The sequence below is a fragment of the Peromyscus californicus genome, unplaced genomic scaffold (assembly GCF_007827085.1).
Source record: "Peromyscus californicus insignis strain IS unplaced genomic scaffold, ASM782708v3 Scaffold_3__1_contigs__length_106647218, whole genome shotgun sequence".
Lineage (NCBI taxonomy): Eukaryota > Metazoa > Chordata > Mammalia > Rodentia > Cricetidae > Peromyscus > Peromyscus californicus.
In genome coordinates, this window is record NW_026294551.1 from 93,211,702 (window position 1) to 93,235,991 (window position 24,290).

The 24,290-nt window shown below is 48.1% G+C and overlaps 1 protein-coding gene across 1 annotated transcript in view; it reads right to left on the minus strand.

Annotated features, from left to right (window-relative positions):
* Positions 1-7,373: 7,373 nt before the first annotated feature.
* Dock2 (dedicator of cytokinesis 2) overlaps positions 7,374-24,290 on the minus strand; it is a 419,530-nt gene continuing 402,613 nt past the window's right edge. The window contains exons 45-52 of the mRNA XM_052759023.1: positions 20,801-20,977; positions 19,438-19,521; positions 13,903-14,040; positions 12,049-12,176; positions 11,079-11,247; positions 9,944-10,064; positions 8,810-8,952; positions 7,374-7,905 (exon numbers count right to left, since the gene is read on the minus strand). Coding sequence (XP_052614983.1) covers positions 7,843-7,905; positions 8,810-8,952; positions 9,944-10,064; positions 11,079-11,247; positions 12,049-12,176; positions 13,903-14,040; positions 19,438-19,521; positions 20,801-20,977 — 1,023 coding nt within the window. The 3' untranslated portion in view covers positions 7,374-7,842. The remainder of the gene's footprint in view (positions 7,906-8,809; positions 8,953-9,943; positions 10,065-11,078; positions 11,248-12,048; positions 12,177-13,902; positions 14,041-19,437; positions 19,522-20,800; positions 20,978-24,290) is intronic.

The following is a 24,290-nucleotide window of genomic DNA, read 5'->3' on the forward strand; positions in this document are numbered from 1 at the left end:
CACATAGATTTCAGACTTGCAGCCCTGAATCTGTGAGAACAAGTTCGTGTTAACAGATGAAGCCTTTTGTTGTTTAATTATAGCTTTTATAGAAATCATAGGCAAGGGTCGCAGACCAGTGGACTAGTGACAGGCTTCACGGCCAATGTTTTTATCCCTCAGACATCTTATCTCTGAGACAATCACCCGACAGAAACAACTTAAAGCCTTAGTTTGAGAGGTTACTGTCTGGGGTCATGTGGCTCATGAGTCTGGGCTACTACCTGGTGGCAGCCAGGAAGCCCAGGACTGACATGAAGGGTCAGATGACTAAATGCAGGTTTCCAGGGCACACCTCAGGGACCTCCTTCCTCCGAGGAGGCTCTACCTCCATTTTTCAGTACCTACCACTAATATCATTAATCCATTGAGGGATTTATTAAATTCTTTGTAGTGGTTTGAATGAAAAAGCCTACCTCTGTAGGCTTGTATATTTGAGTGCCTAGTTCTCAGTTGAGGAAACTATTTGGGAAGGATTTGGAGGAGGTGTGTCACTGGCAGAAAAGCTTTTGAGGTTTCAAAAGCCCACATCATTCCTAGTTAGTTCTCTCTCTCTCTCTCTCTCTCTCTCTCTCTCTCTCTCTCTCTCTCTCCCACCCCCCTCTCTCTCACATCTCAAGAGGTAAGCTCTCAGCTGCCACTGCCCCAGCGCCATGCCTGCTGAGCTGCTGCCATGCTCCCTGCCATGACGGTCATGGACTCTAACCCTCTAAAACTGTGAGCCCCTAGTAAACCTTTCCTTCTATAAGTTGCCTTAGTCATGGTGTCTTGTCACAGCAATAAAAAAGGAAATAAGACAGTCCTCATGATCTAATCATATCAGTGGAAGCTGATTGGATGACATGATCCTATGGAAGGCATTCCATATCCAAGTGATAAGAGTATTGATAGCTGGGTATGACACCACAAAACCAGGTTTCTTGATACAATGAAGAGAATGGATTTCCAGTTTGGGAGAGGCAGGTAGCTATAACTAACCATCAGATCCTAAGTGGATTAATCTCCATAATGGGCAGCCAGCAAGACAGAAAATTAGAGTGTCCTAAGTCACACTGACTAATGGGTCACTGTGTTCCTAGAAGTCAAATCAACAAACAGCTTCTTAGATTGTAGCTTAATATATATATATATAATGAAAAAATCAGCCACAAATAGGAAATTGTAACTTCCCCGTTCAGCTTTGCAAGCCAAGGTGCAATGGCTATGGGAGGCTGGTCCCTTCAGAGAGAACTTGGCAGTGCACCTGTATCTTTAGCAAGTAGACCTTTGCTTTGTTCCCAAGGGAAATTCTGGCTAGTAACTATGGAGCAGGGGAAAAGGAATATATAGGAATCTGAAGTGACATTGAGACCAGGGGACTGAAAACTCTGTTATGGTCCTCAAGTTAGAGTCTCCACAGAGAGAAAATGGTAAGGAGTTTGGCCTGATTTCTTGATGTATGTATACACATCCATTTGTTGATCTGTGCTGTAAGACCCATTATATAAGGAAGTCTGAATGGAACCTCCTACTCAATGAAGCTCCAGAAAGAATGCTTTCAAAGACCTAATAAGTAAGAGTAATGATTCCCATAGACTTTCCATTCAACGAATCTGCCTCAAGAGACCATGACTGATGAGCGTGGACTACTGGATGCTTTTATGGGTTTTTCTGGTTTGCTTGGAACAGATTGACAATCTCTTCTGCCTGGTGATGGTTGTTCACTTGGTGAAGGCTGAAAATTGTCCTCAGGGATCTTATTTATACAGACACTTCAGGAACACTAAACTGTTCCATTGTATTGATAACATCTTGTTCATTAACATGGTAGTTGTGGAATGTCAGGTGTCCCACATTCCTATTACTGAGGGTTTTATGGGACCGGACATAGAAGCATGGGACTTGACTGGCTTTATCTGGAATTTTATCACTCAGAAGCACCCAAAATACTATGGATAATGGGGATCCTAGATATAACATCTCCAAAAGCTCCTAAACCTAAAAGCCACAACATAGTCTTACCTCCTCATCCAAAGACCTACTATCCCTACAGTTTTTTATTTTGTCAGGTTTGAGGTCCTGGTCTGTATTAGTTTGCTATGGAAGGTGTAACAAACACCAAGAACAGAGTGGGTTAAAGAATAGACATTTGTCACCCAAGATCAGGGTGTCAGCATGCCTGCCTCCTTCTAAGAGCGTGAGGAGGAATCTAACCCACACTTCTTTCTACTTGCTGTGGCTTGCTGGCCACATTGGCTGTTCTGGTCACTGTTTTCATTAATCTTCATGTGATGGTTTTCCTGTGTGCGTTTGTGTCCACATATCCTTTCATAGGAAAATCAATAACATTGAATGATCACCTGGTCTAATGACTCTGCTTCCAAAATGGTTTACATCTTGAGGTATTAGGGTTTGTGACATCAACAAGTTAATTTGCAGGGAATAAATCAACCCGACATGGTTGCAGGGTAGGAGATGAGGAAAGACCTCAGTTGCTGGCAAATGGCAAATTCCACATTGAATAGAGTTGTGACTGAAACACAGCTGCTTTGACTTTTCATGCCTGTAGACCAAGAGTCTGGGGTGACTGACAATATAGAGACCTAGATTGTTTTGGTCCAATAGGCACAGGGAGAAGTGTGCTCAGAATCAGTGGGCTCAGTGGCATGTTTCTAAGTACTCTCATGCCCACTAAAGACAGTCAACAGGAAATACAAGCAGCCCAAACCAATAAAGGCAGGGCAACTAAGGGCATGGACCATTTGGAGATGGGATAGCTGGTCACCCTGCCAGACAAACCGTGCATGCCTGATGAAATCCCATCGTAGGTCAGAGAAACCTAAGTGGATGGTGGAAGAAGGAAACGATAAATGTTTGTTATAGTCCTGATCCTTTGCAATGATACTGTTGCTTGGATCACAAATATTGCTTTCTGTTGCATATGGGTCATAACTGGCCACTACCTTCAAATGGATTATGACTAATTGGACTTGATCACGAAAATAGAGGAGTCATGTGACCGGCAGGAGCAGGCTGCAACAGGAGGGTCTGAGGATATTGACTGTATCAGAGCATCTCACACCCCAGCCCAGCTCTGACCCTCACAGGAATCATAGTTTGCTGAGCTTCCTGCTGCCTGCTCTGCCCCAGCGCCCAGTGAGGTCAGCTGCTTCCGCAGTGGCTCCTGCCACGAGGACCACCAGTTGCTTGTGGGGGAGGCCAGGTTTGCTTCCCCTATTTGCTGCTGCAGAGCCCCTGGCTACACCAGCCACTGGTTTTTCAGACAAATCTTGGCCATGAGTACATGACCACCTTGTAGGATGTGGGATCAAGCAGCTACTGAAAGGACCAGGTTTTACAACCCAGAATTACAACCTCAGTTGGATGTACTGGTATATGATTGAGAAACAATAGACTGGGTTAAGGAGAGGCTGGGCAGATCCGTCCCCTCTCTACTTCTTCCCTTATACAGACTGTGGTGAGGGGAGGTTTTCCATCCAACCTGTCCACAGGTGTCCTGCTCCGTGATGCCTCACAAGCTGAATCTTCCCATGGCTTGCTGCAAAGCAGAGCACAGAATGCTAATGAAAAAAACCACAGGCTTTCAGTTGTGACCTCAGGGGCTGTTTTCTAGTTAGTTGGAGCTACCCAGGTAAATAGAGGCACCCAGGGTTCAGATAGGATAGTAGACAGAAGAGCGCCAGTATGTCTGGAGAGGGAAGCCACGCTTATTTTTAGATACTTGGAAAGACATTGGACTCCTTCAATTTCTCTCTTACTTTCTGACATAAGCCTGCAAATCTGGAAGAAGGAATGCTGACTTCCATTCCATGCTTTGAGATGTCTCCTAAGGAGAGGGGACTTGGTACACTAGATCATACTGAAGTGCAGAGGGATGATGTCATCTGTGTTTTGAGGGCAGGAAGCTTAAGACTGAGTAGAGTGACTGAGGGGATTGCCCAGGAGGAGACCTGGACTTGGAGTCAAGTCAACCTGGAGTCTGGTTAGGTCCTGCTCATCTCAGCTGTGTGGCCTTGAACAGCTCCCTGAACGAGAAAGTGAGGGAGTGGAGTGACTTTTTGGGGTCTGTCATGGTTTGTATCTGGAATGTCCCACATAGACTCAAGGTTTGAACGATCACTAGTTTGTGGTACTATTTAGAAGGCTGGGAAGCCTTTAGGAGGTGGAGTCTGGCTAGTGGAGGAGGTCACTAGGTGGGGGACTTTGAAGGTTACCTGCTTCTGGCTTGCCTGCTTTCTCTCTTTGTGGCTGGCCCGTATGAACAGCTCCAGCCTATACTCCCAGGCCACGCTTTCCCCGTGGCCATGCTTTCCCCATGGCCATGCTTTCCCTGTGGCCATGCTTTCTCTGTGGCCATGCTTTCCCTGTGGCCATGCTTTCCCCATGGCCATGCTTTCCCTGTGGCCATGCTTTCTCTGTGGCCATGCTTTCCCTGTGGCCATGCTTTCTCTGTGGCCATGCTTTCCCTGTGGCCATGCTTTCCCTGTGGCCATGCTTTCTCTGTGGCCATGCTTTCCCCATGGCCATGCTTTCTCTGTGGCCATGCTTTCTCTGTGGCCATGCTTTCTCTGTGGCCATGCTTTCCCTGTGGCCATGCTTTCCCCGTGGTCATGCTTTCCCCGTGGCCATGCTTTCCTCATAACAAACTGAAATTCCCCCTAAAGCCCTGGGCCAAAAACAAGCCTTTCTCTCTTAAGTTGCTTCAGAAGCTATTTTGGTCACATTGGTGCCCCACTCCCAACCACACCACACATCAGTCCTTTCCTGTGGGAACCTCCTCCTGGGCATACCTATCTGGTTTTAGACAGACCTGGCTTACAATTAGGGGGCATCTGGTGGCCTAAGATGAGTTGTACCAAATATGACTCCCCTACCCTTATCAATCATGGGTGTCGCCATCAGTGCTGTTGGGGATGATAACCTACAAGCATGGCCTGTGATATTAGCATCTGGGGCCAGACTGATGTCAAATGTAAAAGTGAATTAACAGAGGTGGGTATGCCTCTGGCTTGGTGGCAAGGGCAAAGCACGAACCCTCCAGTTCTGAAGTGGTTTGAATGTGTTTCTCCAAAGCTCATGCACTGGAGAACAAATCTTCAACCCTTGTGTTGATGGTATGGGGAGGTCAGACCTTTGCGGGTGATTAGGATTAAAGGAGGTCATAGGAGTGGGGGCCCCACTGAGCATTAGTGGCTTGATAAGAAGAGCCACTCAACCTAGCACACTTGCTCTGCGCTGTCACGTGATTCTCCCTGCTAGGCCATGGTGCAGCGGGAGTGTCTCACCGGACCCCAAGCAGATGGCAGCACTTCCCTCCTGGACTTCCCTGAAACTAGACTTGAGAGAAAGACACTTTTTCCTCCTTTACGAATTTCCAAGTCTCAGGCATTCAGGTATGGTAGTGGTAAAGAAACAAAGACTGAGCTTTTGCACCAGTTTGAGTGACGCCCTGGTATCTACCTTGCAGGGTTGATGAGAGGTAAGGATTTAAGAAAAGGACATACAGGGTGGGTACCTGGCCAAGGGCGGCTGTGGTATGACGGTTGTCCTTGTCTCACTAGCAGGGTTGTGCATATTGGTGTGTACCCACAGCACATGGGATTCTGGCGAAGTGCCAAGCCTATTTCCCCACTAGTGACAATCCTCAGATGTGACTTAGCACTTGATGTGCTTTAGCTGTGTGAACAGGGATCCATGGGTCTCACTTTTTACTCTGTTCCAATAGAGGTCAATGGCAATGGTCCTTTCAGACCCAGTAAGGAATTTCACAGATACTGGTAATTTTATGAAGGTAGAACTGGGGGGGAGGGGAGGTTGTGATTATTATGGGGGTCTGTTGAGGAGCAGGGAAGTGATTGGAGACAGAACTTAGAGAGTTACAGCTGTAAAAACAGCCCCTGAGTCTGTGTTGTACAAGCCACACACACACACACACACACACACACACACACACACACACACACACACACACACACACCCGGCACCCCCGTGTGTCTGGAGTCACAGGGAATGCGGGACTGTTTTCATTTGCTTGTTGAGCTGCTCTCCCCTGGTTGTCATTGGAGGTGCTTCCGTTGGAAGGTTAAACACTAGGATTCCATCAGTTCATTCCGGTAGGAAAAGGCAAACCCCTGCAGTTCAAATGTAGAACTTGGAGAGAAATGGTAACAGAAAGGACAAGGGCCACGTGATGCTGACATCTGCATGGGAAGCCATGAGAATATGGTACCTCCCTTCAGCTCCTCTAGGGTCCATCCTCTGCTCATGCGTTGAGAGGGATTTTGGGAGGTGGGTCCAGAGGTATTTTGATCTCTGCTGACTCCAAAGCTATCTGCCGCAACCCAAATGCCCACAGCCACCATAGCAGAGCAGAAATAGGAAGCTAGAGTAGACAACGGGTCTGAGACTTAGAAACAGGGCATAGACACCACCTGGGAGAGACTGGCGGACATAGGTCACCAGGACTCAGGATATCCTGGGAACTAAGGGGTGCTGGAGTATTAGGTAGTGGGAAAGATTTTAGCTTCCCATCAGAGTGCTGGATCCAATATTGGCCTTTTTTAGTCTTAGGTCACTTCTGTTTGTGCCTCAGTTTCTCCATCTGGATAATGTCCTACCTACTTTTTGGGACTATCTATTAAACTTTAAGAAGTAATTTTTTAAAATCATTCTATCTTATCCTTCACTGGACCCCAGGGACTTAGCATCTAAGAAATAACCACCCACACCCTAGTTCTGAACACTATGTTGCCATTCACTTGCCTTCCACAAGGGCACAGCCTTGTGCTCAGGACCTTCTCTACACAGCTCTGCTGTCTGAGGCAGAAGAGTTGGAGTAGTTCTCATCTCCCCTGCTCCTCTTCCTTGGGTCTCATCTGAGAAATCTGACCATGGATGTCCTCATGATTTCACTTGCAGATGGCCCTCCAAGAAAGCCACCACTTCTGACCTGATGATAACTCAGAGGCTGGTCTATGAATCCACCAGCCCTCCAACTTCTCCTTTCCAATACTGCTTGGAGGCTTCACTAGAGTATCAGGCTAGGTAGTATAACCATCTCTGTGTAGAGACAGAGGAAGGTGGTATGGAAATCTTTGCTGTCAAGCTCTAAGAGGAAAATTATAGGTTTTCTTGGCATCCTGATACTCCAGGATTTGGCCCCAAAGAAACCAAGAGTCTTAGAGAAGATTCTTGAGGTGGCCTGAGCTAGGAAGGAAAACATGGCATTGAGATGAGCTAACAGAAGCCTTACATACTGCTGTAGTCTCCTGGGAACCACCCTGGGAACTTTCTACCCAGTCCTCCAGGAACAGAATTGGGCAACAAAGTTTGTTTGAGCCATGAGACCATTTTAATGTCAGTAAGAAAGAGCAACATTTTGGAAGTGATTGACTAGAAAGGGGCTTATTAAAAAATGTAAAGTACAAAAATGTTAACTGAAAATAGAACATTTAAAGGCTTTTCAGTTCTTTTAAGTGCTGAGACCTAGGAATTAAACAAAATGCAGCTCCTTCTAGCTGTGAACCTGAGTTATGATGTGTATGCCTTGGATGCTGGGGAGAGCATCCATCCGGCACTTGCTGACTCCTTGAGGTCTATGGATCCATGGTGGGGCTTCTTTGTCCGGTGAGTCATCCATCACCCTGGTGGTGGCGTCAGGAGACACAAGGCTTGTTGTCACTTGGTTTCTGGGGTCCCACTGGGATCCTCTGTCTCTTTTAAAGCTTTGTCCCCTCCTGAAATTCCAATGTCATGTGCATGCCTCTCCCCTGGAGCTCCCACACTGCTCTGCTCAGCAGTGTCTCACAGGTCTGTGGACAGGAAGTCTGGGAGCTGCTTGCTGTCTTCACTTGATTTGCTGGCCAGCTTGGTGGGAAGACACACAAACACAACAGCAAGACAGGATTCTTATATGCATCATCTTGGAGCACTCCAGACCCCACAACCATGACTTAAGCCTAAACACAAGTGGTTGTGAATTGCTGTGACCTTGAATTTGGTCCGGAAGCAGCTTTGGGGAAGTTTCATCGACCCCTTGCTAGCTGTATGAATTCTGCACATCACTTAGCTGACTCTGTGAGCCTTGCAAAAAAAAACCTTTCTGGAATGGGAGGATCAAACAGGATAATGACGGGGAAGTGCTTAGCGTGGTGCCTGACTCACTCACGCAGGCTCTCAGGCAACCTGTGATTTTTATAGTATCTGAGCTCTGAATCACAGAGCCTGGAGGATCGGAAGTACGTCCGTCCCTTCTTGATCCCCGACAAGGACCGACAGGGTAACAACAGGAGGTGGGACTTCAAGAGTCAGTAATTCAAAACCAACTTTTAATTTGAAGGCTTTTGTAATGTAAGCAGAAGAGGAAAATGCTTTGCCTCTCCCCCCGCCCAAAAAAAAAAAAACCGTACTTTCGGCTTCTGAAGTTAGATAGCTGGCTGTGGGCTCAGAGAGGAACTCTAACAGAGAGCTTAAGTCAGGGCCAGCTATCTACTGGCAGTCCCAGAAGGCCCTCTGCTCTAGAACTGAGGTCAGTCTTACTCAAGGGAGCCCCAAGAAGTACCACATGATGGACATTGCTGGACAGTTGCCCGAGCCTTAGGACCCCTGGCCATACTCCCCAGGGAATAGCCAAAGGCGCATACCCACAGGTGAAGAGCAGACACACCTGTGTAGACCTTCCCTGATTTTTCCTTCAGTTATCCTCTCCGTGTGTTCCCGAGGCATCCCCCCACCCCCGACTGCCGCCATTTCCAGCCACTGGCATCCTTACCATAGTCTTAAAGAACTGATTGACTTTCTTCTTTTTCAGGGTCTTTTTGTCACCGTCTGAGACAGGGAAGAAGGTCTGACTCATCCGGGGAGATGTGCTGGCCTCATCCAACCCAGGCACGCCTGCCACCGAGAGTGTGAAGGCTGGAAAGACAGTAGGGCCCCAGACATGAGTGAGTGAGTGCCGAAAGGTGGGTCCCAAGGGACAGAAAGAGTATCTTAGGCCTTTTTTGGGGTGGTCCTGTCTCCTGGCCCTTTGAAAAGCCTTGCCCAAAGGCTTTTCTAGTTGAGAAAGAGGGATGAGAAGGGGGGATCCCTTGCCACTTGGGCTGGTATCTTCAGGGAGCACACGACTAAGTCTGGGCTCAGCCTCCCACTGACTAGTCGGTCTGAACAGGAGCCTGACATTCAGTGCACTGGTTTGAATGTGCAACGATGGGTAGGGTGGCATTTTCTACATCATGGTGGGTACCATGGTGTAAGGGGCATAATGAGTTAGGCAGGAACAGGCCCTCTGGTGGGAGATGTCTTTACTGTCATGCACTATTCGGCCCCAAGGGGGCAGCACTGTTCTGCCTTGTTCTGTTCTGCCTGGTCCTCAGCACAGGGCCTGTGTGGAGTAACAGACACTAGAGCGAGTTGCATAGATGCTGAGCCCCAACTGTGCATGGGTCTCCCTCTGTGAATGGGAAAGTGAGTGGGGGCTGTCCCGTATCGCTGGACAGTAAGAGATGGGCACAGGCATCATCTGTACACTAAACACCACAGCCATGAGATGCAGGGGCAAGCTTTGCAAATCTAGAGGTAGTCTTCCAGGTTAGCAAAGGTGCCAAAGACCTTATAGATATGCCAAAAGCATACTCCTGGACCTGGAGGAGCTGCTGCCTACAAATTGAGGGACTTTTGGTACGGAGTGGTCCCAGAGGAACAGCAGACTTCTTCTTGTGCTTCCAGTAGAGCTTGTTCACATGGCTTCCTCAATGGGGGATGTTGAGAAGAGTGCAGAAACCAGGGGCTTTTGGCCCTGGATACCCAGCCTGCCTTGCTCTGTAGAAGTAGTTCTCATCATCTTCTCCCTGACAGTTTGGCAACCCACACTACCTCTTCCCCCAGGTTAGCAGTGGCAGATACATACCTGGGATGGTGGGCATGGACTGGCTGGCAAAACTCATCTGAGAGAGGACAGACACCCTGGTGGGGACGGCTGCATGCTCCGAGAGATTGGTGTCGCTCATGAACTCATGCTTTCTGGAAAGCTGGATGAATATACCACAGATCACAAGGGCTTAGCATAGGCAAATATCTAAGTCCTCAAAGGGCAGGGAAAAGGGATGGAAGTGGTTTCTATGGACCTGGCAGCAGAGACAGTTCATTTGTTCTGTTTTATACCATTCTGTATCAGTCTGCCTTTTATGGTTACATATTATATAATGGCAGGAGTGTTGGAAAGGGTCTATTTGGTTAGACTACAGATGAATGGTGTTCTGTAGAATCCTGGAACAGAGAAGACATGCCCATCCTCTTCCTTCACAGGCCCACTAGGACATTTATGGGGGTTTCTTTCTTTACCAGAAGTTGTCAGCTGGCCCTGACCTTTGATCTAGAACCATCCCCGACTCCTACATGCCATCACAACTGATGCTCACTCTCTTTCAATAAACCTTTCCGGGGGGACTAACACTGAACTCAGGGCTCTCCAATACCAAATCTCATTAGTAATTATTATGGGATTTCTTTTTGAGATAAGGGCTTACTCTGTAGATGAAGCTGCCCTGGACCTTACTATGTAGCACAGGCTGCCCTCAGCTACTCAAAAGTTGATTATAAAATTTCTCTCTCTCTCTCTCTCTCTCTCTCTCTCTCTCTCTCTCTCTCTCTCTCTCATAACATATAATTTATATATATATATACATACATATATATATATACATATATATATTTTATAAGACCCCAAATGCTCAGTCTGCTCGCCACACTCCACAAAGCCTGGTACTCAGAAGCCCAATGGAGTCAGGACAGCCATAGGAGACTGGGGGTTGAGGCCCCAAGTGGCTGCCCTCCTCTGCAGTGGCTGTTCAATCTCTGGAGTCTGATGGCTTGGGTTCAAATCCTGCCTGTGGGCATGAGGGTTTGAACCTATTAGGCAGCTTCCTTCCTCTAAGACCCACTGCAATGAGGGAGCCAGGCTGCAGTCCACCCTCTCGGGAGCCCTGGGCTGCCTGGCACAGTGTTCTGAGAAGAGCTGAGGAGAACCTGGCACCTCTGCTCACCCGCTTCAGTTCTGACTCGGTCGCTGCCTTCTCATCTGCAAACACCACGCTGCTCCTCTTGGTCCTTTTCTTGGACCGCCGCAGCTTGACCTCCGGCAGAGTGCTCCCTGGAGAGATGGGCTCCTCCTCCACTTTGGGAGTCTTGGGTGCTGCTGACTCCAGGTCAAAGCTGAAGGACATGGGAAGGAGCAGTGGAAACTGTAGTTAGAGTTTCAGTGGAACAGCCCGGTAGGGACACAGGAGACCTAAGAGGACCATCATGCTGACTGAGCTATCACTATCAGGCTTATCAGTTATCTGGACAGCAAATTGAGGAAGTCACTCATCCACAAACATTCAAAAAAGGTTAGAATGATTGAAGGTGGTAAGCCATCAAAAGCAAGAGGGATGGCAAGGAGATGAAACTGGTTAAAATGTAGATCTAGGTTCAAATCCAGGCGCCGCTGCTTTTTATGACTGACTCCGGGTAAATCCCTTGACTTCTCTGAGTCACCACTTGCTTAGTAAGTGGGGGTGTGCAACAACCTGGACACTGGGCACTTGGTGCAGACTAGCATGCAGACAGTGAAGTTGGGTAGGAGAAGAGCCACAGGGCTCCAGGACACAAAGGTAACGAGGCAGGAGATGTGGGAGGGGACGTGCTACTATGGGAGTGATGTGGGAAGGATGGGGACCCCTGCTAGAGGAAAGAACGTTTACACCGCAGGCTGGGTGAGAGATGCTGATTGCCAACAGACATCACTGAGCAAGGAGCCCAGTGGCAGCGATGGGGGTGTGTGTGGCTGCAGTGAGTTCTGGGTTCTTGGGAAAGCCACCAGCCTCTCTCAGCTGCCCAGGAGGCTTTAAAAATTGGCACCCGCTAAGGCAGCCCACTGAGTGGCTCCAAGGCTTTCCTGAGGTCCTAGCTGGGGAAAGGCTTTAAAGGGAAAGGGGAGGAGGCCTGGGCCAGGAGCTCCAGGAAAGGACTGACCTCTCTGAGGTGGCCTTGCTGGGAGTGCTGCAGTCGGAATTCATGGAGGCCAGAGAGATGATGGACATCTGCCGGTAGGAGCGCAGCATGGACCTGGGGCGGCCCACTCTCCTGTCATCGAAGTCAGGCTGCAGGTATGAGGACAGGTGGTAAGCAGCCAGCAGAGCAGAGCTTTGCCATCTGAGCCCTCCTCCCCTCTGGGCAGGGTGGACTGTGGGCTGAGGGCATCAGTGCAGAGCTTCCAGCCAGCAGGACCACGGGGCTACAGGATAAACACTAGCAGCCTCTATCCCAGGGGAACAATCGCTGGTCCAATTTCCCCGGGTGAGACAGCATCTGTATTATTCAGTGGCCTCATGGACCATCTTTCTTTATGCTAATGAGATGGCTTGAGATGGAGCCTGCCCGTGCCAGAGAGACCAACCCTGTCATTACAGGGCTGAGACTTTGAGCCATATATTATCAACTCACTCTCCAGGGAGGAGGCAGGGGACAGAGATGAATCTCTAGCCCATGAACAATGATTCACTCAATCTTGGCTGCATAGTGAAAGCCCTAGAAAGACACTCCACACTTAAGCTCTAGTGAGCTCCCTGGTAGGTAATCACATACCAGTGTGCCTGACATCACCCTCCAGCACCCTTTCATGCCTCACCCTCTGTGTTCTTCACCTAGCTCCTCTTAAATCGTATCATAATCTGAAAGCCTCAGTACAGAAACTCCTCAGTCGATGAGAATACATCCTAATAAGCCTATTATTAAGTTGAAAGTGTAGTATGAAAATGCATTGAATCTACCTGGACCGCCAAACATCCTAGCTAGGAACATCATACACAATAGCACACTGGTGCTCACACCACTGTGGGCCTCTTCATCCATGGCTGCTTGAGAGTTGTGTGTAGGTGCCCTGGTCTAGATTCTTCAAAAAGTGCGTGGTCACACAGCTCTAGCCTCAGAAAGATCTAGATTTGGAGTTCACTTTCTATGGACTGCGTATTGTTTTAAAATCATCACAAAGTTCAAAAACTGTTGAGTCACTGCAGTCCGGAGTTCCAGTGAATCACTAGCTCTGCAGGGAGGATGAGAGCCCCCAAATTTGTAGTCACTGTGTGCAGAAGTGTGGGGCTTCATTCCTGGGGTCTGGAGTTTGTGGCTGATATCTAAAGTTGGACGGAGGTCTGTTCTCTCAGCCTGGGAGGTCCGGCCTAAATCCAAGTGTTTAACATCAGAATTGCATTTCAGGAAGAGAGCATGGAAAAGGTCAACTTGTTTCTGCATGAAGGAAAATAGACCCAGGTCCAGCTCTAGGCCCTTCCTGGAACTACAGCTCCTCTCTGAATGTCTGTAGATCAAGAGGATTGGGGCAAACACTCTTCAAGGTACTACATAGCCCTGACATTTGATGATTCTACTTTATGTGGAAGACACTGTCTCTGAGAGTACTGGCCAGTGTCCTCTTCAGGCAGTGGAGTACGGTGGCTTTGGAGATAACACAGCTGGGTAGACACCCTGGCCTTCACTTAACTTGCCATACAGCCTTTAGTAAGTTATTTGATTCTCCTAAATCTAAAAAGATATATAAGGACTTAAAAGCCCTCCTATTTGCCTGTATAAGTCAGTTAATATACTTCCACTGTATTTATAGAGGGCCAAGTACATGCTAGGAGCGTCATTAATGTAACGTTTATGCTTATATAGTTCCTTGGGTAGTTTCATAGATCTGATATATAACTGGTTTCTCTTTTGGAAGTGACTTTTAAGGGACCAGGAATATATATGGTTACCCCATGTCAGTCCCTTCCAGCCTTTATTCCTCTAGTCCTCCCCCTTACAGGTCACAGGGATCACTCATACCATTTCTCGGACACCATACTCCTTTTCCACCTTCATTTTCAGGTTCTTGAAGCACTCCTCCATCCGGTCATGGAAGGGCCGCAGGTTGTCCGACACTCTTTCCGCATGGATCTTAATCCCCGCTCCCAAGAAGGGAATCTGAAGAGAGATGGTAAGTGAGGGGCCTCAGCGTGGGCGCTAGCTCAAGAGCTCGAGTTGGCCTGCTATCTCTTCCTGGAGAGTTTCAGATGCTCAGAGACCCACACGGTCCCCAGGACAGCTGCAGCCTTAGAATTTGTCCTGCAGGGAGACAATGACCCAGCTGCCTTTGCTTCCTTGGAATTGTAGTTGTCCCAGGCATTAGAAGCCACAGGCATGGGAAAATCTGAGTTCCTGAAAAATCTACAGAGTCAAGAGTTCAGAGAACAGACAGGAAGAACCTCCAGGCTTATGGTCTTGCTTAAAAAGTACTTGGCAGTACTAACGTGAATTCATGGGAAGAATGCCTGGCACCAGGGAAGAGCAGAGAAGGCGGAGAGAGGCTACAGTCCATCTCACACCATGGGGCACAACTGTACTTCTCATGGCCACTGAACAAAGCTATGAGTGTGCTGGTACCAAAAAGTTCTCTTATTAGTAGAGAGTTTCTAGACAGTGTTACCAAAACTTGGGACGATGAGGGAGGAGGGCAGAACAGGTAGGAGAGATGCAGTCTGTCTTATCCATGAAGGAGATCAGGGCACTGAACCTTAGAGACCTGGGAGGGGAGGAACAGAGCCATGGGGCTCCCTGCTAGAAGAAAAATGGGAGAAAGTTAACAGCATGACCCTTGGATAAAATAACTAAGACTACTAGGATGGGATCTTTCTAGAACAGTAAACACTTCTACCACAGTGGAGTAAAGACGTTTCTGTCTCCTTCTCTTGGATGTCTTGAGAGAAGAGTAGGTGAAGGGAGAAATACACCCTGCAGTGAGATGTGTACTCAGCTATACACACGCTCCAGCATACGGCAGGAGGAAGATGGCTGGGAGCTGTAACTGACCTCCAAGACAGAGGAGGGACTCGGTGGTTAGAAGAGGCCACCCTGCTTCTAGAGACCAAGGAGGTACTCAGGGGCAGAGGCAAGGATGCCACAAGAAAGCTGAGAGAGGCACTGAGACTCTGCACCGGGCCAGTTCCTTTCCCAGGTGCCCACTGCTTCACCTTGCAGCTATGTATAATGTGTTCCATTTTCTCAAGAAGCAGGGACTTGTCCTCTAAAACAATCAGATCAAGAAATCTGGGACTCAGGCGTACCAGACCCAAGGGCAGGAGGAGGGGCAGCCACCACAGACTAGGAACATGTGGATAAAAAGGAAGTGTGCTTATGGTTAGTGAGATGGCCACTGCACAGCTCCCAAACTGCCCAGTGTAGCAGCTGCGATCATCTTCCCGTGAAACAGCTTGAAGGATCTACTTCTGGAGAATGTAAGTGGTCCCATGCAGGTGTGCAGGTTCCAATGTGTGGGTCACTCAGTTACCAAGCAATGATGCCACCCTGCCAACAGAGTCTTCTCCCAGGCACATTGATTTCCAATTAGCTTCACTATGAATTAGGAGGAATCTGCTGGGGTCACCAGACACTGGAGGAAATTCACCCACAGGAGACAGGACCAAAACTAACAGGCAGGAGAGGGACCAAGTAGGACCAAAAGGGACAGATGAATGAACATGGAAGAAAGACGATAGAGTGCTTAAGATGTTACTTCAAAAATATTACCAAAAGGGTCTTCCATAAAGATAATAGAGTAAGATTTAAAATGGAATAAATTTATAGCTTTAGTGTTACACTTTGACAAGACAGAAAATTGGTCCACTTAGCATCAATCTCAAGATGTTAAGAGGGATGAGGGAGCCAAGAAGATGCTGAGAGACACAGTGATCTCCAATGAACAGATCAACCAGACCAAAAGAAGCCAGCAAAGAAATATGGGCATTAAACTACAGATCAGCCAGACTTGCCATTCACAGAACACTCCATCAAGAGCTTCAGAATATACATTTCCCATCTGTGCATGCCATTCCTTCACAACAGACTTTTTGCTAAATGCCATGGGTTTGGGTATATTGTATTTCTGTTTTCATTCATTTCAGGGGATTTTTATAACTATTTCCTTTCTCACATCCTCAATGATCCATTGTTCTTCTAAAGGTGTTATTATTTGGTCTCCATCTATGTATATAATTTTGAAGTTTATCTTGCCATAGATTTTGAGTTTTATTCCACTGTGATCAGAAAGGATGACATAATATGGTTGCCATTTTTACAAGTTAACTTTTGTGTGAGCGTAGGTGAGATTGGAGAGAGATTCAGACTCTCATGTCTGCTGGTAGAGAAGCTGGTTTGAACACATTGGGTTTCTTATAGCCAGGAAGGTTGAACTTGAATGAACCAGCAATTCACTCCTACCTGTACCTTGAGAAAGTGGAGTGTATACACATGTACCAATAGGAGGGTTGGTCAATAAATGGGTCTATATGGGTTTGTATGCTATATACTTAGACACGGGGCAAAAAAGTCAAACCTCTGATATATGTAGCAGCCTGGTGGATTTTAAGGATACCGTGTTGTGCAAATAAGCTAAACACATAACAGTATATACATATTCTATTTATATAGTGTTGATTGAATAAACCTTTACTGATAGAAATGAAGTGATATATTCTAAAGCTACATTTTCCCCTATGTTAAGAGCAAGCATTTCCATGTCTAAGCACACCCAACAAAGACACAGTCAAAAGCCTCAAATTGAAACCAACCTAATTCTATGCCAGCAGAAAAATTAATGCATTTGGTATCATTATATGACCTATCTTATAGACTTCTAGACAGCTTGAGCAAATGATAGTGAGCTGCAACAAAGTGGATGAATTTTACAAGCCTAACTGACACAGACGCCTGTACAATGTGGTTCCGATTGTATGTAGGTCATCAGGAACCCAGGGCAAATGGTGATGCCTAGGAATGTGTGCTTGGAGAGTGGAACACTATTTTTAAAAAACTAGGAAATGATTTCTATAAAAGCAGGAAAGTGGTCAGCCTTGGGGAGGGGTGGTGATGCCTATAGGACCACATAAGAAGGGCTTGGGTTGCCAGGATAAGCCTATTGCATCTAGGTGTGGGGTCATGTCCGTGGATGCTTGATGGTAAACCAAAGAACCATGTGTATTTGTATGAAGTTTCCTACATGTAATGTTTTGCAGCAAAAAGCTTGAGAGAATAATGTACTGTAGATACTGTCCTATGTAATAAAACCTTTTTACAAAGAACAAAACACATAGAAAGAGTACAATCTAGAAAGATTCCAATCTTGAAATCTACAAATTCTGACACGAGCTGCCCATTGGAAGCTTCAGCTTTCTCTGGTTTGGAAAGACCATTTCCTTTTAAAGTCAAAGGTTCTCAAGTCTTGAGAAAAATCCCAAAGTGTGTGTAGCCTTGCAAAACAATGTCCTCCCTGGAGTTAAGCTCCAATGGACAGGCTCAAGTTTGCCCATCACTATTTCTGTGTTACCTGGCACTGGGCCTGGGACACAGTGGGGACCCAGTAAACAAGGGCATTGAGGGTGGACGGAAGGGAAACATGCAAGCTGATTTGCCTCGTATAAGGATGGGAACAGCACAGTGCCCGCACAGCAGGACTGCACTATTTGAATGCACTGTGCCCGCACAGCAGGACTGCACTATTCGAATGCACATGCCATAGTTAGTAAACCTGGGCAGAGCAGGAGGGACACAGCCTAGTGCACTCTCCTTTGGGATTAAAGGGCCTCTGTAACCTGTGTCCTTGGGAGCCACGGGCATGCTATGGTGAAGGTGGGCACTAGGGGGCGCTGCATGAATGCTCCTCATAATCTTAAGAGGCAGCGGCTTCTAATGCCTGCTGCTTTCATCTATTTGGAGCCCTTCTAAATAGCTCCAAGGCTGGGGTGGAATGTTCTTAGGAGGTGTAGCCTGCATTAACTGCTCTGCAAGGCTAAGCTCCATCCTCTGAAGGCAGTAGATTCAGCATGGAGAACTGTAACCAGATGAGAAGCGGTGCCCGACAGAGTCCTGGCAACGGCACAAACTAAGACACCAACTACAAAGTCAATACGTGTAACCTGGTAGTCCTCCCTGGATGCCCCAGAAGTACTCAGGGAAAGGACCCACTCAGCTGGCCTTCCTGCTTCTCAGATCAAGGTGGTGAAGGATGTGCTATTGTTTGAACATTAAAGGATACAGGTGGTCCTAGAAAGATGGGAAGACCTGAGGGATGTTTAGCTTTCATGGGTGGCGCTGAGTGGGAAGGGGAGAGAAAATTCCAGACGCACCTAATGCATTCAGGAAAAGTATGTCTGCAGCGCTCGCTCAGCGTTTCATTTTTAAAGTCCCACTTTGCATAAATTGGCAGAGGCAGAGAAGGACCTGAATTAGGAATACTTATTTTAAGAAGAGTCTGCACCCAATGCTTCTCAGTCCCTGATTTCCCTGGAGTAACCAAACTCCCTAGCAGGGAAAGCGCACTTCTCTTTGCATGGTGACTGGCAAGGAGGGAGGAGGAGGGGATGGGCAGCCTGTAGACTGCTACTCCCGGCCCAGACTCGGGCTCACTCCTCCCCAGCTAACTCTCCCTATAGCCCTCCGTGCACCATCTGCACAGAACCCAGACAGGGCAGCTGTCTGAGGAGGCTTCTGTCACAGGGCTGGAGCAGGAAGGGTCTGGTTATTTCTTCTTTGGAAAAAGGAGAGAGAAATAAAAGAGAAAGGGAGAGCAGAGAAAGAGCAGAGAGAGGAGGGAGATGTGCAGGCGTAGGAGGTAGAGAGAGAGGCAAATGACAGAGGGGAGAAGAAAGAGCTTCTAAGAGCAGAGCGGCAGGCAGATGCACAGAAGGAGGTGGGGAGGAAGAGTGGGCCAGGAGAAGAAAGCAACAAGACAATGGATAGGAAGGTAGACAAATCACAAGTCCTCAGGCCCAAATCTGGCCAAGCTAGGCAGATGTGGACCCTTTGAGCTAGGCAGATGTGGACCCTTTGACCGCGAGCCAGCCCAACCAAGACCTCAATTATTTGCAGAACCCAATATCCATCTGTGCACTATCTGCAACAAACTGGGTCAGCCTCACAAGGAAGGTGGGGGGGGGGGGGCAAGTCTTCTATTGTCTGATTGGCACAAGCTGGGGTTGGTGGTGGATGTGTGTGTGTGTGTGCGGGGGGGTGGTTTTCATTTGAGCCCCGCTGTGAAAAGCTACCTCCTGAATTTAACATCAAAGAAAGCAATCTCAACCACCTCAGGCACAGCATCCATTGCTGCCTGGCGCTATGCAACAGCAACACCCAAGGGTAAGGTGCTCCAAATCTGTGTCCTGGTAAGCCTGCTTGGTAATCCAGCATCAGAAGAGGAGGCAGAGGCGAGGAGTAACAGAAGGTCAAACGGTCATGTGGAGTGAGGCCAGGCCAGGTGAGCCGAGGGCCAGAGAATTGGGTCAGGGAAGGGACCTGGATGGATGCTCCCAATACCCAGCTAGGCTTTACCTGCCATGCGATCAAGTCCTTGAGGCGGCTCAACTTGTCCTGGTCCTCCGGGTGTTCCCTGCTGTACTCTTCAGTGAAGAAGGCCTGTGGGGGGCAGGTGGGGACTTAAGATTTCCTGTTTCTCAGGTGGGACACATGATCCATCTCTGGTGTTGAGACAAAACGTGATGTGAGAGAAGTTTCGAGGTCCCTGGCATTGGGGTGGACCTTGCCGTATCTGACATTGCTTTCTTTTTCTTTATGGAGGCTCACTCAGATCAGCACCCACTGGAAGCCGGCTGCAAAGTCCAGGGGAGTACTGCCAATGGGGGGTGCCAGGACCACCAGAGCAGCTCCCCTGGAAACTGTTTTGAACTGGGAACTTGACACATTCTCCAGTCCTAATGAGGTTCTACTGAACCCAAACTCTGGGGGCTTGAGTTGAGTGGGGCTCAGGGTAGGGATTTCTGTGTTGGGGAGCCTTCCAGAGGTCCTGGGGCTCATGGAGATCATTGCTGGTGGAAGAGAGCTGAGTGAGGAATTTACCCTGGTGCTTGTTCAAGCCTGCCTCCCAGAATCCCTCATGGTTCCTCCATTCCTCCCATCTCCTCGTTTCAGAGTTCCCATCCTGCTTGTGTGCACACTCTACAAGGACATATTGCAGCACCTCTGAAGGCTGAGAAGAGTGTGAGCACAGAGGTGTCAGGGTAGACAAAAGGACTGGCTGGGTAAGGAGAGTCACTATCTCTGAACGGGTGTACACTGTGGTATTCTTGCCTTTGCATCAGGGAATGGTAAAGGACGGAGGATGTGCAGTGAGGCTTTGTAGGAAGGAGCTCATTCCTCATTCAGGGTCTGTGAACTGAAAGCCAGCTCAGGCTTTCTGTTCTATGCCATGCTAGGGAAAGCATGCCTTCCTGTTGGTACACTGGCAGATCCAATAGGGGCTACTAGGACTCAATAATGGATGGTATTTTCTTTTGGCCACCTATACCAGGAGGGCCAAATACACAATCTCAGGCTCAAATGTGTGGGGCTTCTTGAGGGGACCCTGTAACTTACATGTCTAGGTTATGCCTCTGCCCATGGAATTGGGCTCCCAGATTTCTGCATGTTCACATTCTGGGTTTCTTTCTTTCCTGGTGTCTATGTTATATCAAATCCTCTATGGAAGAGGTGGGTTGGCCAAAAGTCATGGTTTGTGGTCACCTCTGAGTCTTTCTTCAACAGAGATGCCAGGGGACTGGAGACCCTCGAGAAATTGCTTCTTCTGTGTCCAGGATGGGAAGAAGGTCAGGTTGGAACCTGATGTCCAACCAAGCTGAGTATCTATGTGGGATCAAGCAAGGACAGGTACAGGGGGACAAGCTCCAAGGTCCCTCACCTTCTCATACTTGGCAAAGCCTCCCATGACTGCAGGGTCCACGATCCCATTGAGGAGCATAGAGAGTGGGTTGATGGGAAGGCTCTCATCACTCTGGTACTGGTTTATCATCATCAGGATCTTCTCATTGGCCGTGGACATGGTTTCAATAGCATTCTCCAGAGGACTAATTGTGGTCTGTTGGAAACAAGATCGGCAGAAGAGCCTTAGTGGGTGGCCTGAGAAGCCAACGTCATCATTGGTATTGATTTCACTTGGGTGGGAATTAAAGATAGCCCCTAGTCGCCAGGCTACAGCAGTATCTGAGGGTAATGAGTCAGCTCGGAGGCTGTCTGCTGGCCAAGGACAGGCAGGCTGGCTTTCTGTTTAGAGGGAAAGAATTTCTCTGGGGAGACACAGGCAGGAAGTGCCAGGCTCTGCTCTGACTTCACAGGCTAGTGTGCCCAGAGAAGGTTTCTCTCCCAGTTAACTGGGTAAAACACACATCGACCCAACTCATCACATACTGGTTGGAAGCTATTGTGTATGCTACTAGCCACAGAAATCAAGATAGCTTGCTCTCGGAGCACCCAGCAGGTCCTGAGCGCTCGGGTTAAAGGGAAGAGAAAATGAAACTCTTTCCCCGCACGTCTCAGAAAGCAAGATAAACAGTGGTATTGGATGACAACAGACAAACACTGCAGTTTGCAGAAGCTTATGATCCAGAGTGGGAACTAAACTAGAGGTCAGCAAACATTTCTGCAGAGGGACCAGAGAGTCAATATCTTAGGATTTGCGGGCCAGATGGGCTCAGCTGAAAGCACTCCACTCTGTTACTGCCGGGCAGAGACAACAGCTGGGAAACTGGATGGAAGAAAAAGTGTGGTTGTAAACCTAACCAAACTCGGTGGGTGTTAGGCTAGGACACAACAGTTACTCTGAGAAGGGAAGATCACGGTGGGAAAGGCTGGGCTGCATGGAAGAGGTAAGAAATCTGAGAAACTTCATGGAGGAAGAGAGCTAAATTTATCGTGTCCATCATGGTGGTGATGTGGTGCCTGCCTCATTGGCTATGTAGTGAAGATTAATGGAGACACTACAACACCCGACGCTGCAGAGTTCTTGAGAAATGCCTCTTACAACACGTACCTACTGTATGTATGAGAGGAGCAGGCCAGCTTCTGTAGCCATACTCCTAGGTTGTTTCTGTAAATCCTGATCTAACACAGCTTCCCTAACCCTTTCTCTGAGCGCTTGCTTTTGGAGATTGTGGTGGTTTGAATAAGAACGGTCCCCAGAGGCTCATATATCTGAATACTTACTTACTCCTCAGCTGCTGGAACTATTTGGGCAGAATTAGGAGGTGTGACCTTGGAGGAGGTGTGCCCCTGGGGGAGAGCTTTGAGGTTTCAAAAGGCCATGCTATTCCCAGTTAGCTCTTTCTCTCTGGAGATCTCTTGGAGATCAGGCTGGAAGCTCTTAGGTACCTCTCCAGCACCATGCCTGCCTGCTGCCATGCTTCCCATGGCGGTCATGAGGGCCTGACCCTCTGAAACCGTGATCTCTGGTAAACGTTTTCTTTGTAAGTTGCCTTGGTCATGGTCTCTTCACAGCAACAGAGAAGTACTCAGACAGTGATGGAAGCATCTGCAATGAGAAGTCCTCTGGAACAGATTCTCTGTTGCTGCCGCTGATTTTCTAATACTGTCTGATACCAGCAGTACTAGTCAGCATCACACTACTACAACTAAATGCATGTGGCAATTTCCTTATATGAGAAAAGGGTTTGTTTTGCTCATGGTTCTGAAGGTTCTAATTGAATCAGGCAGTTGTCTTGGTTTGGGCCTCAGGTAAAGGCACTAGTTGGCAATGGTGGGAGGGTGTCTCAGGGCAGACTGTCACATCCTCCTTAACCCAAGAACTTCCCCAAGGCACGGCCTTTTAAAAGTTCATAGTTCCTACTATCAGAGCTATTTTGGGAACACCATCTATATTCAAATTATAGCGCCCACATCTGCATACATGCAGTCACATTGACTCACATGCATGTAAATAAATACATAGCGTATGAACTGGAGGGGAATACTGATAAGCCTATTGCATAAAATTGAGCTCCATGTCTGAATTTGTGTCCTGCACACAAATCAACTCTGGGAAGCTTTACAAAGCTGAGGTCCAGAATGACTTCTAAGGAAAATCTACCCCTCAGCTGAGGAGCTCAGCACTGCACCTGGATGCCAACACAGCCTGGAGTGTCTGGTATACACAAGCTCTGAAGCAAGTCACTAGAAACGGTAGGGTGTGTTGACTGGCTTGCCTACACACTTTGGAGACTATTTCTGCGTTCCCAGACCTGAATTCTCATTACAGTCATCAGGAACAGAGACTGAGAGCACAAAAGCTCTGGTTCTCCACAGATGGGCATTTGAGCAGGGCACTTGCACAGCTCTGAGTGGAACTCGGGGTGCTGCATTTGGAGCGCAGCATGGGTGTCAGCTGCTGACAACAGAAATCAAAAGCAAAATCATCACAACCAGGCCACGGAGATGGTTCCATCCACAGTCGCCTCACCAGTCAGTACGTGCTCTCAAGGACAGGTGAAGGGATGCCCTATGGTGGTATGGATGAGAATGACCCCCATAGGCTCAGGTATTGGATCAGTAGCTCCCCAGTTGGTGGTGCTGTTTGGGAAGGTGATGCTGACTTTCTGGAGGAAGTATATGTCACTGGGGGTGGGCTTTGAGAGTTACAACCTTGCCCTCCTTCCGGTTCATCCTCCCTGCTTCCTGTTTACAGTTGAAGATGTGAGCTCTCAGCTTCCTGTTCCTACCATCCTGTCTGCTGCTTGTTACCATACCTCCCCACCACGATGGACTCTTATCCTCTGGAATCCTACAAGCAAAAGAAACTCTTTCCTCCGTAAGTTGCTTTTGGCCATGGTGTTTTATCACAGTAATGGAAAGGTAACTAATAATAAATACACGTGCCCAAGGGCAGTAGGTGCCGGAGTTGGAGAGGGAAACTAGGCTGTTCTTGGCTGCAAAGACTGGCTTCTGTGACAAGCACATCAGACTCTGTCACCAAACCTGCCATCACCTTCCTGTTGGGACTTCATTAGGCCCTCAGCTCTCTGGCATCCTTGCTGAGCCGAGCCTCAGTTTCTATGGGCAGTGCAGGCAAAATAACTTGTATCCAACTTGCTGTGGAGGGAAAGTGAATTCCTAACACAAAATGCCATGGGAACAAGCAAGAAAGTGAGTGGAAAGGGCAGTAACTTCCATTCCCAGCAAGCCAGGGGCCTTTCCAGTTGCCTAGCGCCTCCCACCTATGCCCTCAGCTTGAGTTCCACCGTGAGCTGCATGGGGCAGACATCAACGATTGCCATCAATCTGACAATTCAAGTTCACCACTGGCCTCAGTTTCCTCCTGTGCAAAACAGTGCCCTGGACAGTAATCAAGAAAATACCTGGAGAACAGCAGGCCATGCTGGTCTGCAGAGGTCTGTCGCTCA